At 40.0% G+C, this 20,697-nt stretch overlaps 1 protein-coding gene across 10 annotated transcripts in view; it reads right to left on the minus strand.

Annotated features, from left to right (window-relative positions):
• Positions 1–20,697, minus strand: part of DMD (dystrophin) — a 1,017,291-nt gene that overhangs the window by 61,794 nt on the left and 934,800 nt on the right. For all 10 annotated transcript variants that reach the window (XM_034074486.1, XM_034074485.1, XM_034074494.1 and 7 more), the window contains 2 exons: positions 15,523–15,584; positions 4,028–4,102 (listed from right to left, as the gene is read on the minus strand). In XM_034074486.1, the coding sequence (XP_033930377.1) occupies positions 4,028–4,102; positions 15,523–15,584 (137 nt within the window). The remainder of the gene's footprint in view (positions 1–4,027; positions 4,103–15,522; positions 15,585–20,697) is intronic.

The raw sequence follows: 20,697 nt of genomic DNA on the forward strand, positions 1-20,697 counted from the left end.
CTTTCTTTCCTGAAAGCAAATACGAAGGTTCCATGAATGACCAACTTTAGGAAGACAACTACCCCACCAGTCAGATATGTATTGATGAGCTGTATATTCACCACTGCTCCGTGATTTGCTAAGTTTTAACTGAAATAAACCATATCACTTTATTCTTTGTACTTTTTGTGGGTTTTCAGCCACTCTTTTGTTCTTTTTTATTTAAAATTACAAAACTGACTCCAAAATCTGTCTGAGCAGTAGCTTCTAACTTATACTGAAATCTGTCATCTATGCGATTCTATATAAATACTTATTTATGTCTATAGAAATATCTATTTGGTCTCTAAGGCAGAAAAAAAAAACAAACAAAACAACCTTTATGAGGTTTGTAACCAGGCACCCAGCTGTGGCCACTTTACAGGAAAAGTATAAAAACTGACTTGGAATAACTAACCAAGTGAAGGACAGAAGCGACAATTAACAGGCAAGGAGAAAGTATGCTGTGGAGGTCACACACTGAACTTAGGGAAAACTCAACATATGGCTGGTGATAAAAAGTATTAGCAGTGTTCCCAGAATACAAGATCGTCTCCTCTGTAACCTGCTGCTGTTGGCTGATACATTAAGAAAATACATTTAATCCATCCTGCATAAAATTAAAGGAAAAAAGCACCCTAACAGAAGTTCTTTAATATTTTCTTTTGCTGCATCTTCAAGAAAAATTTGTGAATACATGTCATTTTATTGACATCACAACGTTCAGATGTGGTTTGCACTTGAAGATCAGATCTTTTAAAAGTAGCAAAACAAGAAAGTCAGCATGCTTTGATGTGATTATCAAAGGAAACCACACATTTGAAAAAACACCAACGTGCAATAGTTACACCTGGCATGTCCACAATGATTTCCAAGCCTGGGATCATACAGCCAGACACTAGATTTTTCTAAGGTAACACAATACACAACCATTTATTTGTTAAGGACTTCCGTTTTCCATAGTCTTCTTTAGGGTTAATATCCTAGTGTCTTAATGTTTACCAGGCTGATTTTTAAACTGAAAAGAGCTAATATCTTAGTTCATTTTTAAGTGATTCTATTCTTGCCGCAGAGAAACAGGCTGTACCTTCGCTTTTGCAAGCCTTCTACTGTGCACACATCTCCGCAGTGTTCCTCACTAGACAAAACCACTCTGCTTTTTATGAAGCTTGCAAAAAAGAATATACGTGTATATATATTGAAACCTCTGCAATTTAAAAACTGAAATAAAGAGTTAAGAGCTGAAAGCAGCACCTACTGCAAGTGGAATTGAGGGGGTTTTGGCTGTGTGTAGGAGCCCTGAAACCCAGCAATGCGCTCTGTGCCAAACTGCACAAAAAGGAATTTTTTAATGAAGTCTTTGAAAAAAAAAAAAATCTAATTAAACTAGGTTCACAAGCGACACTGAAATCACAGAATACACAAACACAGCGATGCTGTCTCCAAGCAAAAATATTTGTAAGAACAAAGGCTGCTAACCTAATTCCTTAAATACTTCTCCTTAGATACAGGCATGAAGAATGTGCTAAAGTAATCAGTCTAAGAGCCACTGCACGTCTCCGAAAACATCCATTCTCAGGAAATCTACCTAAGTATAGCTTCAAGAGATGAACTGACTTCAGTGTGTAATTGTAATTCCACACAGTAAAGCTGCGGTGGGTTGACCATGGCTGGATTCCAGCTGCCCACCAAAGCTGCGCTATCACCCGCCTCCTCATAGGGACAGGGGAGAAAAATACAACGCAAGGTTCATGGGTTGAGATAAGGACAAGGACTCACCAATCACCAGTGCAAGCAAAACAGGCTCGACTTGGGTAAATCAGCTCTAATCAGATCAGAGTACAATAATGAGAAATAAAACCAAATCTTAAAAACACTCTTCTTCCTATCCCTCCCTCCTTCCTGGGCTTAACTTTCCCTCTGAATTCCCTACCTCCTACCCCCACAAAGGCACAGACAGGATGGGGAATGGCGGCTGTGGTCTGTTCATCACATATTGTTACTCTTGCTCCTTCCTCCTCAGGGGAGGACTCCTCACATTCTTCCTCTGCTCCAGCATGGGGTGCCTCCCATGGCAGAGTCCTCCACAAGCTTCCCCAGCCCGAGCCTTTCCCACGGGCTGCAGTTCTGCACAAACTGCTCCAGCACGGGTCAATTCCATGCGGTGCAGCCCTTCAGGAACAGCCTGCTCCAATGTGGGTCCCCTGTGGGTCACAAGTCCTGCAGCAAACCTGCTCCAGTGCAGTCTTCCCACAAGGTCCTGGCCTCCTCCGAGCATCCCCTGCTCTGGCATGGGGTCCTTCCTGGGCTGCAGGTGGCTATCTGCTCCACCATGGATCTCCATGGGCTGCAGGAGAACAGCCTGCCTCACCATGGTCTGCATTACAGGCTGCAGGGAATCTCTGCTCTGGGGCCTGGAGCACCTCTTCTCTCTCTCCTTGGAGACTGCAGAACTGTTACTCTCACATATGCTCAGTTCCCTTTTGAGCAACTGCTCTTCTTTTTCACCTTCTTAAATATGCTAATGCTACCACCGCCACTGATGGGTTCAGCCTTGGCCAGCAGTGGGTCACTCTTGGAGCTGGCTGGCACTGACACTACTGGACACAGGAAGCTTCTGGCAGCTTTTCACAGAAACCATCCCTGTGGCCCATTATTACCAAAACCTTGCCATGCAAACCCAATACAGAAGTCCAAAATGAGTCTAGAATTATTCAGTGATAGGTGTCAGGGTACTACAGATTAAACAGGATGCAAAGTTTTGCACTTTCAGCCCTAAGAACCTGTTACAAGTTACACTTGCACACTGCCAGCCAAAGAAACCTGAATTTTAGTTCCTTACTCCAATGCTGCACCGATTATGAATGCTTTTCACTACATATCACTTCAATTTCTTTACACTACCTTTCCACAATGAGTGCGGCATGGAGAGATGTTATCATAATTCAGTCTTTGTCACTGCACTAATGTTGAAATCATTATGTTACAAGACTTGTCACTTGGTGGTTTGGGGTTGTTTTTTTTTTCCTTTTTTCTTTTCTATTTTTTTTTTTTTGACATTCAGAAATTAAGTCTGTTCATTAGTGGAATTCACCCATGCTTGTAAGCCTAAAAGTAAACATGCTCAAAAATGCCGAGGTTTGACACAGCTCCAGAAAGCATGCGAACACAAATCCAAACTTGAGATAAATCAACAGTTGAAACATTTGCAACTGTGTCAGAAATTTAACCCTGTAATTAAATGACAGATATTTCAGTGACCTTTCAAATTACACCACTTCATAAACGGATTGCTTTGGCAGCTAACTGGCATACCAAGAAAACTGTGAGCAAATTATTTAGCTATCAGGTTACAATAAGCTGAAGAGGAAATGTAACTTCAGTCACTGGTAGAACACCAAACACCAGCAGAGAGAATTAAAATGTTAGAACATGCACATCACTAACGTATGGCTGATGAGAGAATTCTAAACATGACCAAAAACTAGGCAAAAGTAAAGTTAAAAGTTTAGTGTAATGATCTTGTTTAAAGGCAACAATCCCTCAGGGTTCAAGATTCAACTTAACAAACCATTAGCAACTTCAGCTCTGGAGTGATTATTTCACCTGAACTCTCACTGTTCCTAGCACACTATAATCCTGTTTCTTCAGGTTGAAACAGCAACCTAAAGCAATAAAGCTGTGGCTGACACAGTATATAGCTCAGTAATGAGCACAGTGAAAAAAAAAAGAAAGAGTAAAAAGATATAAAGCCACACATAAGGGCCGTTAGCTTTGTTTCTGAGCCCCTGCTCTGTTTTACAGGGGACAGATCTGAAGACCACCCAGCACTTTGGTTTTGTGAGGAACATGCAACTGGTGGCAGCAGAAGACCCTTCAGGTGAGAGGTTTCCAGGCACCAGACAGAGCTGGGGGTACCTGTGTAGGTGTTTTTCTGCTTCTAAAAGTTACAAATTAGCTTGTGCGTTGCCCATAATGTTTTCCCACCAGCCGAAGGGCACATACTTACAGCAGAGAGCTTTCTGCAGCCTGCGGAGTTTCATGGCAGTCCTGTACGCCGAGAACCTGACATTGTTCAGGTCAGCTGTAGGGAAAAACATTAAAACAAAAGATCAGCTTTGCACCTTAGAAATGAGCAGACTCACAAAGGCTTCATTAAGCTGAACTAGATTATACTAATTGGTTAAAAGAACAGAGGGGAAAAAATAGTGTGTTAGAAACTCCACTGAGCAAAAGCCCTCAAACCATTCAAAAGAAAAATCGTAAATCCTAAAGCATTACTTCTGTTTGTTCCAAAGCACTGAACTTCAGAGCACTTGAAAGGACATCAGTGACTGCAGCAGGTTGTCTGAAAATACCGCAGCCTTTCACACCGTGGGCACTGTGAGAGAGATTAAGAAGCAGAAACTCCTCCTTGCACCAGCCAGGCTGTGTGCAGGCAGCCCCTAGGGAAGAACTCTGCCCAGGAAAACACAACTGACTTTCAGCTGCTGCTAAAAACAAACTTTAAAACAAACCAACAATGGAACTTTTGTGTCTTCCACCTATGTCCTGGGATGCAGAACCTTCCCAGCAAGAAGCCAGCTCTCCCAGCCAGGTGACTTTCCAGGTTCCAACCCCCAAAACAGTGGGAAGCCAGTGGGCTGTGGCTGCACCATGAGAACACACAGTGTGGTGTGATTTTTACTAGAGCCTTCCATCCACATGGTTAACAAAAGAAAGACATCACAAGTCCATCACAGCACAAGTCCCCACTGAACAGTCTATGGCCTGCAAAAACTCTGAGGACACTGCAAGGACAAGGCAGGTCACACACCAAACCAGCCACACCACACCAGAGCAGGGCAGCCTCTCAGCATGCAGGAAGCTCAGTACTGGCTACTTGAACATTATTCATCACCAAATTGTGGTGTTCCCCCAGCAACTGGCTTGTAGCCTATGAAGCAAACATTAGTCAAACCTGAAAAGAAAGCAGGGGTTGTCTTGGACCAAGCCTGGCCAAGAAACTGCATTTGCATCTTTCTCTTCTGTGAAACCAGGCTGTGGAAGATGTGCTTATTCCAATATTTTTCCTGGCTTTGCTGAGGGTGGCCTTGGGCAAACCCCATGTACAACAAGAATGAAGACAAAATGCACTGCAAGTGAGGCTGAAACTACTGTGGCTGAATTCCTGCCAGCAGTACCAGTATATCATCTAACTTGTAATTTACAACTAGATTTGGCATACCAAGACAACCGTGCAGATACAACACTTCTTGCACTACTCATAATCAAACTCAGGATGCAGAAGTGAGCACACAAATCTGGCAAAGGGCTTTTGCTTATGCCAGCAGATCCACCTAAGCTACCTGTGTACAGCTTCGACCTTCATCCAAAAGAACCTGAGTAACCTATCACAGTTGCTGTTTTGGGGGTAAGTCTATGACCTGATGCTATTTCCCAAGGGGCACTGCCAGTAGCTCCACTGAGACCTGAGGAGTCACGGGGCACACTCTTGGGTGCTATGGCATGGTCACCCCCACTGCTGAAAACTGCTGCTGGCATGCCTTTGGCCTGTCACCTACCCAACTAATTCCTCAGCACAGATGCTCCTGGGCATTTCAGTGGTCTAGGGACTGTTCCAAACAGATCGGTTAGCATTTGTAGTTTAAGGGTGTTCTAGCACAGAAATGGACTGTTTGTGCCAGCCAGTTTCAGCACCCAGCAGCCCTGCTGAATGCATTTAATTTACTGATGAAAATCATGGGGCCTAAGGAGTTACTGATGGGAAAGTGTTTGGAAAATGTAAACTCTTATGTAAATACAAAAAGAACATTAAATTAAAAACAAAACAAAAAAAAAAAGCCTGGCTGAGAATAAAGGTCCATTTAGCCTAAAAAGCTGCCTCCAAGCCTGGCAAAGTCTTAGAGAAAGAATATGATGAAAAACAGGGCAAGTACAAAACAGCTCCTTGCTGGCATATGCACTGAGGTGCTATAAAGCTGTTTGCAACATGGTGGCTTGGGTATAACTATCCCAACATCATTTACAATGCTGTACAGTTTATAGGCAGCAGAGGGAATATAGTCTCAATTACATTAATTTTAATTAAGCTGTTCTGAATGAGTAATTTGAGGTTTGATAATTCAGTAGTTTTGTATCCCTTTATAAAAACTATTGAATGTTTCTAAAACATGTATTACAGAAGAGAAAGTTTCAGCTTTGTGTATGATTTCTTTTCTTTTGCTCAGTTTCACACACCTTTTTAATGGGCACTTCTCCTGTGTATTTTTCCTGCAGGCTCCCTCTCTCACAATCATCCTGACAGGTTGAGAAGCCTTAATGTGGTGTGAAATACAGTGCGTAATTTAAGCAAAGAGACTTAATCTGTCTTGAAGGGAAATTAATAAAGCAGTCTCTTGCAAACATACTGTGACTTCAGTTACATTTTATACCCTTGTGGTAAATCTGAACTTCTATTATTCGTAGCATCTGATAAAATGAAGAAGCCTTCCCTAGATTTTCCCCCCTTATTCTGAAGAAAAAAAAAGGCAATAAAAAAGCTTCTCTACTTATTATTTAAATTTTAAGAAATAGTAGTATATATATATATGCATATTTTATACATTGATCAGGGCAGAAAGTACAATCCATGAAGATACTTATCCTAAAGGTGCTATAGTTTACATCTATTTTCCTGTATATATAATACACACCGAATTTATTATCAACCGTAATGACATTGTTGCCAAGAAACATTAGCTATAAATGATCACAAGGAATGAAAGGAGCTAGTTTCAGAGCCCTCATTTCAGATTCTGGGGAAAAAGCAGCAATGTCATCTTTTGGCTCTACATGCTGAGGTCACATATAGGCATTGTGTGCCTTTGCTCCCATTTTCATTGCTGCCACCAGTATTATTCCACACCCAGTTACTGCCCCATGCCAACTGCTCACCTCTTCCCTTCCTTATGCCACCACCTCCATGCTCCTGATGGACAGCTCTCCTACCAGGTGGTGACAGTCATTTAAGATCACTGGATCTAGTGACTGAGCTTTTCCTCTCCCCACTCCTATGAAACTGTTGGTGGTGCCTTTCCTCCCCCTGAGCTACTGCTGGAACAAATGTGTTGCTCTGTGGAGCAATGAGAACAGCCCAGGCCTCTCCTAATTGGGTTCAAAGCATTTCCCTCGCTGGTATATGACACCATTTAAATGAACCACAGAATGTAAGACTGTCAGGGAATAAGACTTGGTCACTGGGCTTGCGAGCGTTAGAGGCAATGACACCACTAACAGCATGGGAGAAGAATTTGAGTGAGGCAGCACAAAGCACTGCCTGGCCACAAGCCAGACACTACTGCTGGGAATGTGCGGAGGAGGGAGGAAGCTGCTCAAGTAGCAGCGACCTTCCAACGGCCTATGGAAACACCAGGAGTCCCTCCTTCCCTGTGGGTTTTGGGGTTTTTTTTTTTTCATTTCCTTCCTGGGAAACCTGATTATTTCTCCACTACCAAATACCCCACTAAGAGTCAAGACCCACTAAGCCTTGGCTCTAAGGCTTTTATCATCTTTGAGCAAGTCAGAAAGCTCTGCATACCATGCAAGCTTTTCTCCAGCCATTTCCTCCCACTTGTAGAAGGTATTCACCAACTCATCATCCAAATGAGGTGGTCAGAGGGCTGAAAAGCCCTTGGAGTATGTGAAACTTTTCAGGTTGTTTCATGATACTCCCAGTACTCATTATTCAGAAGGTAACTTTCCAGCTTTGAACAAAAAATGAGCAAAATCAGTTTATGGCCTGAAACAACCATGAAGTGGAAGAGGTCACCTGGCCCCTGCACAGGAACAGACTGAGGAAAGGATAACAGAATTTGTATTCAGTGGTGTCACTCACTTTTAAATTCCAGAGCAAAAAGAAATCACAGTTCTCCTATCACTCAGCCGTGAATGACCTCTCTGTCCAAGGGAATAAAAGCCTTTCTATGGGAGAAGACTTAAGGTTGCATTACAGGAGACCTGTAAGATGGGGCAGCTGCTTACAGCTGATGCCTTTGCAGCAATTACCACCAACACAGCAGGAAGATCACCCCATAATCTTGCTAAGTTTTTGCTACAGCCCTCCCACTGTCATTGTGAAAGGACTTCAAAGTGCTACAGCATCAGGGACTCTCAGAAATTAGGAAATCTCCTTTTGCTGCTTTCTTCTTTGCATTACAGACATGATAAGTACTTCCCTTTGCTTCATGGCAACTAACGCAGCAGGGAGAAGGTTATCTAGAGAAGTGATTTTCTCCATGTCCATCATGTGCCTACAACATATGAGTATGTTCATATTCCTATGTTCATTCATATTAATATGAATGACATCAAACAAGAACTAGTGCTCTTATTACACATGCAGTTTTAATGAAGACAACTTCAGACTGCTGATAGGAATAACTCAAATTAGAAATATTATGGAAAGATGATCAGATCATTAAGTCCCAACCTCTTCTGCATAATTCTGCATGTTGAGAGAAATCTCAAAACGCAAAAGCTGTATTCTTCCTCAAAAGAGCTAAGGCAGCCCCCTCAACACATTTTTCAGTGTTGTATTTCTACAGTATTGTAGAAACAGCTAATTACAGATAGCAGATCCTTTTGATAGTGGATAATCAGGTAAAAAAAAAACACTTATTTTAGAAGTGGTCAGTGATTTGTATCAAAAATTCAAGCCACCTGCTGGAATGCCCCACTGAATACTGACAGGGCATCAACAAATGAGGTGGTGTAGATTACATTTTATTAAATCCTCCCATGCTATATTCTAGATTTTACATTGGGATATATATTTTAAGAGGAAAAACAGATCCTCATATTCTTGAGTCTTACAAAATAAGTCGGTAAGCAGTTAAAACCAATAAAAATATTAAAGAACAAGAAGCTTTTTAAAAAAAACCCATATTTAACAAAAGGTTTAGCATCCAGCAAGGAGGGATATTTGTTTTTATTTTTAAATAGTTGCACCTATAACCCAAACAACAGGTTTTACATAAGGCATTATAACTGTACTGCTTTCCATAGTGGTTCTTGAACAGACTAAACCCTCTACAGTTGCTCCAGCTGCTAAGAGTGCCAAATGACTGGGATGTTTTATTTGATAACTACAACAGACTATTTTCATTGAGTGTTTAAAAGCTCTGGAATGGACCAGACTACATCCTCCCAAAGGCTGTTCATATAATTTGTCTCTCTTACACACTACATAATCTGAAGGCATCTCAGGAAGTCCCTTCTGTCTCAAAATCACCTTGTTTTTTTACTTTACAGAGGGTTACTTGTTTATATTAGTGTGAATATTATTATAATTTTAATTCACGAGGAAAAATCACAGCCATTTCACTTGAATTTATGGATAGCAATCTTCACACTGTCTGGACATCATCAAACTGAAAAGAGCAGTTTACATGATTCAGGTCACAACTGCCTCAAGAGTAGAAATTGGCAAGTTAACAACTAAATTCTTTGAAAGAAATCAGACGTAATCAGGTCAAAGCCTCATCTTCATTTGATAAGGTTTACAGAGTTTTGAGGATTTTTTTACTCTCACTTATTTGCAAGGAAAAAAAAGTGAACCTACAGTGACATAAGTCCAAACATGAAAGTCTTACTCAACAATAGCTTGTAACATGCTCATATAGCTGTTTGTACACTGCCTGCAGTGGATAACCTATACTGGGAATTACATATCACTGTTGTCTCCAACAATGCCTACCTAACAGAGGTTAAAAACTGTTTCCTGTACAGTCCTGAATAGATCATAATTCCACTACCAGCCACCACCAAGCTTTCAGGTTTCATCAGACATTAGCAGCACTCCGGGTTTCCAAGAAGCTTCATCTCACCTTGACTCAAAACAGCTGAGATTCCCTGACTGGCTGGTAAGAATGCTGGGTTTCTTCCTGCTGCCCAGACCCTGTATATAAATCTTTTAATGTTGGCCTACAGTGACATATATTGCCTCTTTAAGAACTGTAATTTAAAAATGCAAATGAGACAAATGCACAAAGGAAAGAAATTAATCAAGTAACACTGCTTAGTATCAGTTGTCTCAGCCATTGACTCCTTTATTGTAACAATAATTAATGCTATCATCTGCACTGCTTTGAGAATAACAGTAAACAGTGTTGTTATACATATGGACATACAGCTTAACTACTCTCCATGAAACAATATGATACGCTGTACTAGACCTATCCCACTGCGTATAAAAGCTAACAATGTCTCTGCAACTTAGTAAGTGGAAGGTACCTAGAGCACCAAAATGCTACTGACTGCATAGACCAAGTGGATGAACACCACAGCATGTGCAACTATCCTGATAACTGGACCAACTGACATGACCTTTGGGAATTTAGTTTTATCGTGTAATGGCTTTTCTTCAGCCTGCAAACCCAAAGTATAAGAAAGGATATGATCTGGGTTACATCACATTACAGAGTTGGGATGCAAGCAGAGTCTGCAATCAGAAATGTCAGAAACCCTTCATGAACACTAAATGAGAAGCAGCCATAATGGAAATGCCTAAAATAAATAAATAAATAGCAAATAAACAACTTCAAAAGTATAAATGTAAGGTGTCCATTTTCAAACCAAGAGTACAATACTCTTGAGCAATGTTTCCATAGTGCTCACCTACTCCATAACAGGACATTACTTCACTCTCTAAAATACCCTCCTTCACTGATAATATGCCTACGGTTTCCTTTTCAAGGGATGCAGGGATAACTTCTACCACCTAACTTCTACTTCTCTGCCATAGTCATATTTATTGTCTCTTACATGTGTGCCTACACAGGATGCAATCACATACTGTTAGGAAGATGACTTACCCTAGGTCTTACTACTTTCCAAGGTTGACAGAACCCAGCCAATCCTATTTTCTGAGATCAGAAGTTTTATTATTCAGATTGTAGTTACCTTGAAAAGGACATCAATGAACAAACAACCTTCAAAGAAAGACTGAACATATTGTCCCAGTGGATTTCAGTAGAACACAAATGACTGATGTGTGCAACGGGCAGATGTCTTACAAGAACAAAAAAGGAAAACAATTAGTTGAATATGAGTAAAAACCTCGTATTAAATACATGGTTTATTAGTTTGTAATAAAAACTATTATAGCAGAGAGAGGCAGTTTAGCTTCTTCAGGCAGCATTTCAGAAAGACAATTCACAATACACAAACCAAAAAGCATAAAGTTTATCCACCTTGGTCATTCAGAATTGGAAGTTCACATTGCAGCAAAAGAGCAGCCAGACATCAGATCAACACCATAGCTGCTGCAAAAGCCTGGTGGAGGCTAAGAGGTACTTTCCAGCATTCTTCCACCTTGTGTTAAGCAACTCTGACATTTCTTCCATGTACTCCATAGAGAACTGCCCCCCCATCCCTCCAAATTAAATGGAAAGCTGTCACCACTGCACTGCAGTCTGCAAGGGTGAGGGTGTTTCTCACCCTCTTGTCTTGCCTTGGTGAGTTAGGAGAGAGAAACAGGTGCACACAGCAACATTTCTGACTGCACTCTGCTACTGCAATTACTGTTCACAGTGACACTAACACACCTTGAGGAGACTCGTACTGACAGTACACAGGAAGGCTGGAGGAGAGGGACACTAACAGTGGGGCATAACAGGCCAAGTTTTCCTGGGCCATCACTGCAAAAGTTAAGAGTCATTTTTATCTTAAAGGGAAAATACTATCACTGTGAACTAAGCTGCCTGCTGTTAGAAGTTCACTCTCAGAAGATAATCTGAAAAAAAAAAGAAAGCAATCTCAGACCACTTTGATTCCTGCTCTTCCCATCTCCCCCTTCACCCAAGGGTCCCTGAAGTCCCCAGGACAATGAAATCACACAAATTCTCATTTCAGTTATGCCCTGGAGCCATCACAAGGGATGAGAAAAGTTAGAAGGGGGCTGTAAAAGAGCAGTGTAAAACAGCAGATCTGCTTCAGGGGAACTGCTTTTGGAAAGAAAAGCAGCTGGAGTTGTTCTTGGTACTTTGAAGCCTTTCATAAGGAAGTCAGAAGAAAATCAGAGCAGCTGATAACAGTGTCAATGCAAACTGGGGTATGCCTGTCAGCCTCTGAACCACTGACACTTCCCTACCACTTATATTAGTACCTTTCCTATTTCAGCATTTATTTTTCCTTTATGTTCTTAATTTATACCATTTCTTCTTAGTTATTCTATACCAACATCTACTAGATACATTAAATGATGCAGCTAAGGTCATTGTTGCAACTGTTGCCACTCTGACTTGACCATTACACAGTAATTAAGTAATTTAATATTGACAGCTTATTATGTAACTCAAAGTAGCTATAAACTTAAATGAAGAGTGTAAATTGCACAACGAGAGTCAGGGATACTGCATTGATAAAATACTATGTTGTTTAAATTCTAAAGAAGATCAGTCAAGAACAAGCATTTTGGTATCTTTAAAGAAAAAGCTTTTGTTAAAAGAACAACTAATTTGAATTTTTTGATAATCATATTAAATTCTAAATAACAGATTCTTCAGTTATTACAAGTATCTGTATAAAAAGCTGTGTTTCAACAAATGAGCTCAAAGAGAATTTGAGAACACCTCCTTCATGGGCAGGTTATTTTATGATTTCTTCTATGGGCTCTTTCTCTGATGAACTCCCGATTGAACCAACAATCTGACCAGGTACAAAAGTATACAAAGCATGTTCCTACTTTCTTTTATTAGTTTATAAGCTCCCAAATAATTTACCTTCATTTTTATAAATACCCAAACCTCTAAAGACAGAAATCTGAACCCATAATTTTGAAACTTGGAATCCATAGATTTTAGCAAATATAATGCAGCAATTTGTAGGTGTGTGAACTGGATGTGTGAAGAATAAAATTAATATTACTTCTTTTTCTTACAGAAGTGTCTCTTGTGTCTCAAAGGCAGATGAGGTGTGCAAGTTGCACCTTCCTTATTCACTTAAAAAAATTAAGTTTTCAGTAATTTGAAAGAATTTATATTAGACATAAGGATCCCCTAGCAAATCATGATATACTGACATGTACAGAGAGCTACATCACACAGCACAATTATTCCCTATGGGCTAAGTGTAGGAGTAGGAAAATTGAAATGAAAACTCTTGACAGCATTGAAGTACTTGGTCTCATTTTTTTACATTTACCTGGATTCCAGAATTCATGTTTTCTACCATAGTTTTCAAATGCATACATATTAAACTCTTTACTAGTTTCTTGATATGAATGGGAAGAAAAATTTGAATCTTAGTATCTGGTAAAATAATAGGATCTAATGAGTATGCAATACAAAAATCGACTTTAATACCTTCTCAGATAAAATATTACTGCAGCCTGAAAAGACTTCAAACATCCCATTATTACCGTTTTAACCTGAGGCAAAGCAAAGCACTGAAAATACATCAAGGGTTCTGTTCAAGACTAAACGGGTTATGCTTGTATTATGCAATTTGTATGAGAGTTAGGCAATGATGACTACACCCAGTTCAAAAATAAAATAAAATAAATAGGTAGGTTATTCAGTAGCACTTTTATCAAAGCTTCACCCCATGTGGCAGTGCACAAAGTATGACCTTGTCTAATCTGTTTTGTACAAGTATATGAATGCCTAAATTTACTAATAAAATTACATGTTATATATCCTTTGCTAAAGCCGGTTTTGTTTCCACATTACTGAGTATTTGATCTCAACCCCAAAAGAAATAAAATTAGCTACAAAGAAGACTACCCTTCTGGAAAAGGAAGACTATCTCTGAAAAGGAAAACAGCAGGATTTTATAACAAAAAAGAGAAAGCAAAAGAAGACCTGCCTAAGCATGTTCCTCCTTTATGCAGTAAGAAATAAGAATATCTTGAACTCTTGACATTTGGGCAATACTCGTAGAGATAAAACTCAGTTAAAGTAAATGAAAACTGACTTCAGCAGTCACACATCTTTTGAACTCTTGACCTGAACCTACCAGGACACTTTTCTCCCTTACATACAGTTACCTTTTCAAATCTTAATATTCATGAGTCCTCTAGCTGAAACAGGGAAATACCAGAAGAAAAGCAGTTCCAACAGGACATCAGGTCTGATCAACAACAGTATCAGAAATAACATGCAACCTAAGGATCAAAGAAGGCTGTGGAGTCAGCACAGTTCAATTAACAGGCAACTGTTTGAAGATCTAGCTGTATTAAAGGGATGTCTGCATGTGCAATTATTATTTGTCCTGAACCTTGTAAACCACTCTTTTTAAGAACAGAAAAATAAAGGACACAAACAGGACAATACATTATAATTAAAAGGCAAGTCAATACTTGCCCGATTTTGCATTTGGTAAGCCTGAAATTACACATCTTATATCCCTTTTTGACATACAGAGCTGTATTCTGGTTAATTTTTAAACAACTTGCTGCCACAGTGCTAATACTCCGAGGAAAAAAATCTTTGCACTGCCTCATTCTATTTTGCTATTCCACTTTTCTAAAATATTTTTGGTATGCATTTAACCACAGAGCACTGCAGAGATACCTGAGTTACCTCAAAATAGATTACCAGGCATAATTAGACTGTTTTCAGCAGCTAAACTAGAGTTTAGCAGGAGATAATTTAAGCTATTTTTCACCATGGTAAATAAGCCTCCACTGAATGCTAGATTTCACTGCCCTACTGCTCAAGCTGGCTCATTTAAAGCGTGTGCTGTATAGATGTAACCTCCTTTATGAATGCAGCATATTCACTGACATTTTTTTCACAGAAATAGCTTAATTTTTATTATACCCTCTATTATTTATTAACACAACCATTAAAAGCAAAGAGTAAGCTATTAAATGTCTGCCAAGCAGCCTATACTAGAGCATGGATTAACCTATTTTATCTTATAGATGTGCTTCTGTTAGTAAAATCCAAAGCTGCTAAGAAAATAAATAAAAAACCTCCATGAGAGAGGCACATCTGAAGTCACAATAAGCATGCAATTTGGATATTCAAAATGACATCACGACAGCTGCCATGCCTTCCAAGTATTGAAAGTGCTTTAAAAATAAAGCACTGGTAACACAGTTTGGCAAATTGCTTCAATTGGCTTCCTACCATCCAAAAGTCAACATTAGCAGCAGCTTGGTTTGATTTTTTCATCTGCCTTTTGTAAAGGAGATCATACAGTGAAAAGATTCAGAGGTTTTTTTTATTCTTTTCTGTCACAGTCTTTCAGTAAGAGTTTGCAACAATGCACCCAAATTACTCTGTAAACTCAGCGCACATTCCAAGTGCGCTAACCAAAATACTATTTTTTTCCACTGCATGTTTGAAATGTGTTATTATGCCTTACGCATTTCCCTTGCAGAAAATGTTAACCCTGATAAAAGCACTGCCTCTCTCTTTCACTTGATTTCATCTTACTACTCCTGGAAATCTTTGCCTAAACAATCCATTCATCTGGAAAAAAACCCAACCAACCAACAACCTGGTAGAGGTGTCTTACCTAAAGACTGGTAAAGCTCAGTCATCTTGGGATGATCCCAGCAGGTCGTTTGCGTCTCATGGCTACAACACAAAACACAAAAGTTAGTCAAGTAAAATTTCTCTCTCCATCTCACTGTGAATGATCCAGGATGCATATCAAAGCATGGTCCCAGACCAGTGCCTGCAGCCTGAGCTGCTCTGGCAGGGGGGTCTTAGTAGTGGCAGACATTAATTAATTAAAAGTAATGCTAATATTAAAAAGACAGCAAGTATTCAGATATGCCATAATGTTTTGCGGAATCTGCAAGCACATCAATCTATTCTTAAAAGGTTTTTTGTACAGATCGTCCTCTGGTTCCCCCAAACTAAAGGAGAGACATTTAAGTGTTTGATTCTTGAAGTGTTTATGGGAATTCTAACCAGATACTGAGACCTATGGTATTTTTCACATGCTTTCCCCTGTGTGTTCCATCCTTTGCCATATGGTCCTTTCAGTTCAAAGATCTGCATTAAAATCCCTATACAACACATCCATCACCAGCTTACACCACTTTTCAGGCCCAGGCGTTCCAGCCCCCTTATTGGTTGTCTCTTTTAGCAAAGACTATTGCTGCTCCTCCTACTGCCTAGGACTCCCACACCCTTGCCCTTTTCCTGCAGGTCTCCATGCCATGTCAGGAGGCAAAAGCTGTTGGGAAGCCAGAGAAAAGCTGAAGTGGGGTTATGAAACGCTGCACTACGACTAGAATGTAAATTGGACAGTCTCTGCATTGAGGCTAGCAATCTTCAGCTTTGCAACACAACATGCTGCCAAAAGACACGCAGTGTGAGAAAGCGAACAAATGAAGTGTTAACAGGCATAGTAGCAACTCATGTCTCCTAAGGTTACACATTTTATGTTCAGGTTTTTTAACGACAATATAGTTAACATGATCATGTTTCCATTAATGTAGAAAACTTGACAGAAAATTCTTCTGTAGCAAATAAAGTCCTGTACAATCAGAATTCAGCTACGTTAAAAGACAACAGTGAGTATTCATTAAAAAAAATAAATCTGGAACGTTTATGTAGCACAGAGTTGCTGTCAATCACATTTGCAGTTTCCATACTTAAGACATCCTAGTTCCAACAACATACATCATTTGGGAAAACAATGCAGGAGAGCAGGACCTGGTCCACAGCACTGCGGAGCTCCTGAAGCACACACCTTCTAGCTCCAAGAGAATGAACCACAACCTAGCCATCAGTTGAATGCACCTGTACTCCCAACTGTGTATTGGAAGACCAGTACAATCAGGTTGTTTTAGATAACAAACAGCCCTTGAGGTCTTTTTGAGGCAGTGATATTCACAAGTATACCTCTACCCTTCACATGCTAAGACAGGTAAAAATTTTAATTCATCACTTCAACACCACCTCTACTCAAGGAAAAAAAAATCATGACATGTTTTCTCACTATGATTTAATTTTGGTGTTGAAAGACAAGCTATTTATTTGATCCATGTGAATACTTTATTGGCCTAGTAACCTCTGCATGTTCAGTAGCTTACTACATATAATGCTTCCAGATTTTGCTCTGTAACTGTAAGGAAGAATGAATGGGATCACAAGCACTAAGCATAAGGAAAACATGCTGCCTTAGTGCTGCCCTAGTTGAGCATATGTTTTTAAACAAACCCTGTCTCATCAGCCTCAGCATCCCCTCCCCTTCCTAATTCCTGCTGCGGCTGAAGGCAGTGAAAGAGGGAGGAAGACACTAGAAGAGCAAAAACTTGGGTTTTGCTCTGGTAAAAGAAAGAAAAAAGCATCCTACAAAGGGAGGTGGATTTAATCACTCAGAAATATCAGCCAGGCTTGTTTTCTTAAATGCAGAAACAGGGTAGCTTCAAGTGAAAACCTGTGGTTCTGAGCTACCTGCACCTGAGGTCATGCATTTCCTATCACACTTGGTATGGGCAGGTTCTGCAGAGAAAACGTAGCAGCAGCAGCTTTTTCCATCCTTTTTCATATTTTGAAGAAAAATGGGAGGAGTTTCATTTGCACACCGAGTCCCTAAAAAACCTGGCTACCTGAAGCCTCTGCTTATACAACAGCAGCCCAAAGGCAAAGAGGAAGGAAACATACTTATCACAGAAGAACCCTGTAGACAGAGATGTCAGGATTCAGATGAACAGACTGCAGGTTCAAATAAATATTCAAACCCACAGACTTTGGACTGCAGTTTGTTCGTTCCCAATGTCAGCCCCAGATCAGCAGTTCTGCAGGCATGAGCCTGGCTGTCTTGGCTTGCTTCCCCATGGACAGGCAGCCCCAGAAGCAGGGGATAGTTGAACACTGACTGTCCCATGGTTTGTATGCGAAATCCAGTAGTAAAAGTGAGGAAAACAACTTATACATCCCTGAACCTCTGAAAATTTCCCTGTGAGATTAGCTTGGCAACCCCAGATTGTTCTTTGGTGAACCAGAGCACTTCAGGCTCTATAGCTGTTAACCTGCTAGCCCTCAAAGGCACTGATTCCCCATTAAAATATTTAAAAACCATCAGATATCTGGTAAAAGATCTATCTATACAGGATTATGGAAACCCATGCTGTGTTGGATAAAAGTACACAAGGATCATCTTAAATGCAGAAATCTATTATGGTTAGTCACTAATCAACATTATACAGATGAGTAATTTATTGATTTTTTTTTATTTTCATTTTCTTATGGTAAGGCCTAACCATACACCCATGGATTTAGTGTGCATGGCTTAAGCTTATGGCATTTACTAATCCTCCTGAAACTACATAAATGCTTTTCCTAAGATCTTGTAAATAACATTTCCATTGCCAAAGAAATATTGGACTCCAACTGTTTTGAGATATTTTTAATACTACTAACCCCAAACCACTACATGGAGTGCTTTTTTTTTCACAGTATAAAATTAATTCTCATGGAGATATACATTTTGTAAGGAACTATTTTCTTCATCTGCAAGTGACAAAGACCAAGTTTGCAGGGCACATATCTTTCTCCTCTATTCCCTCTTTATAAACTTAGTTGCAACTTAGAGGAAATATCTTTTTCTTCAGGCTATATAAAATTAAGTCAGTAGGGAATCCAAGTCTTGCCCTCACCACCTTTCCAACTGTGACTACCCGTGGGGCAGAGTGATCTGCATCCAGCTGGTCTGTAGCAGACCCAGTGATGGGCTGGTGAGCTGTCAGTATAGCTCTGCACCCTTGCAGTGGAAGACAAGGGCTTTCAAGGGAACCGATTCTTGGTTGCTGTGATTTCTGAAGAGGTTGAGTGCCCACACAGAGCCAGGGCAGCTTTTGCTGGTACTTCACATGCAGAACAGAAAGCTTCAGCTATTTCACTCCAGCTAAAAAGGCGTTTGCCTCTCAACTAAGTATTTTCAGCTCAGAAAATTATCAATGATTCTGCACACCAGGGCAGCTCCAGGAAAGGTTAGATTCCATTGAGGCTATTCTTCATAAGCCTCTTTGCCATTTTCAAAGGCCATTTAATTGTGAGCTTTGGGGCTGGACCAGTGGGGGAGGATTTGTGTGTATGCCCTTATTGTGAACACAGTCTGAAGTGAAATGCCAGCTCAGCAGTTTCAGGCAGCCTCAACCACACTTGGGAATGCTGTAGCATCCTTAATAGATCTGCAGCAAAGCATCTGCCAGAGTTTCAAACTCCGGTGAACAAGGCCCTTTACAGCTTGCAAGTCAGAAAGACAGGAAAAGTGTAGTGCTAGACCACTTGACTAAAAGCAGCTAACGCAGGGTGAGAATATGTGGAGAAATTGTACTCAAGATGCTTTTCCAATGAACCATCAACGTAAAAAGACATCAGTGCACACAGCCGATAGTTTTGCAATATTGCACAAGCTCAGAGGATACAGTTTTCAATTTGGCTCTACATTTAGGTCAACTAAATTGATCACTAGCTTTTAAATCATGGACATTCTGCAACAAATAAAAGTACAAGTGGGCTCACGTGACATATTTCCCTCTTCCTCATCTGACTTAAGCTGTAAAGGTGGAAAGGAAATTAAAACCAGGGCCTGAAAAGGAGAACAGCAGCAATGGATAAGGATGACACCTAGGCGCTGGTGTGACTGGCACGCTAAGTACACTGATAATTCAGTGGGATGAAAGCAAAATCTTCACTTAATACATCCTTTGGGAACCACACGACCACTTCATTAAAAGATGATTGTATTATATTAGCAGGGATAATTTTTATGTGGGGAATTCTGTCACACTATGCCTGCATGAACTCCACTGCTCCTGCCAACAGCAGAGATTTGTCTCTCATCACTGTTGGTTGAGCCAATAACACAGGATTGAAAACCTGACATCAAGAGATAATATCCTAACAGACACACTAGCTGATTTACAGTTCCCTTGTTATAACTTGACCAGTTTGGACAAAATACAGTTGCTTATCTTCCTTCCTTTTATATTACTTCTGAGAAACACCAGTAGCAGGCAGAGTGGAAAGCAATGTTCCCTCCACCACCCAAATTCCTGCACAAATTCCCCCTCTAAATTCCAGCACAAGACAAATTGAAACATTTCCAAACATTTGAACTATTTCTGATTGGACTTTTTTTTTTTCTTCTTCTTTTTAATATATATCTAGGATTCAGCCTCATGTGTATTGACTGCTCAGATCCAGAATCTAGAATTTTAGGCTGCAATTGCAGAGCCCTTTTTTAAACTCTTACATCCTTCCTCACTGGCGATACTAGAGCCAGTTCGCTGTACTTCTCCCCATACCCTTCATTAGAAAATGCGACATGAACTAGATGTGCATGTGCATAGAATAAGAAATTCTACCAGGCAGCAGTAAATAGTTACATACACTTATGAAAACAACCAAATTATAGCATTTTACAAAACACTGAACTGAACCATTTTCAAACAACACGATTTACATTACCTCTCACCTTTTTTGGCTTTAAGATGAAGAAAATGTTATTCCAGCCACCTTATGACTGTTGTCAAAAAGCCAAAATAAACATGATGGAGTTGTTTGGATTTTACTAAACTAACCCAAACACAATTGGAATTGTTTGTATGAATAGACACTACCAATCACTTGAAAGAGAAACGTTTTCAACAGTAGATGACACTGATTGCAAAGATGACCTAACAGTTGTCTTTTTACAGTGTTTCATTAATTCCTTAGATAAAACAAA

This window comes from Melopsittacus undulatus, chromosome 2 (genome assembly GCF_012275295.1).
Source record: "Melopsittacus undulatus isolate bMelUnd1 chromosome 2, bMelUnd1.mat.Z, whole genome shotgun sequence".
In the NCBI taxonomy this organism is placed as follows: Eukaryota; Metazoa; Chordata; class Aves; order Psittaciformes; family Psittaculidae; genus Melopsittacus; species Melopsittacus undulatus.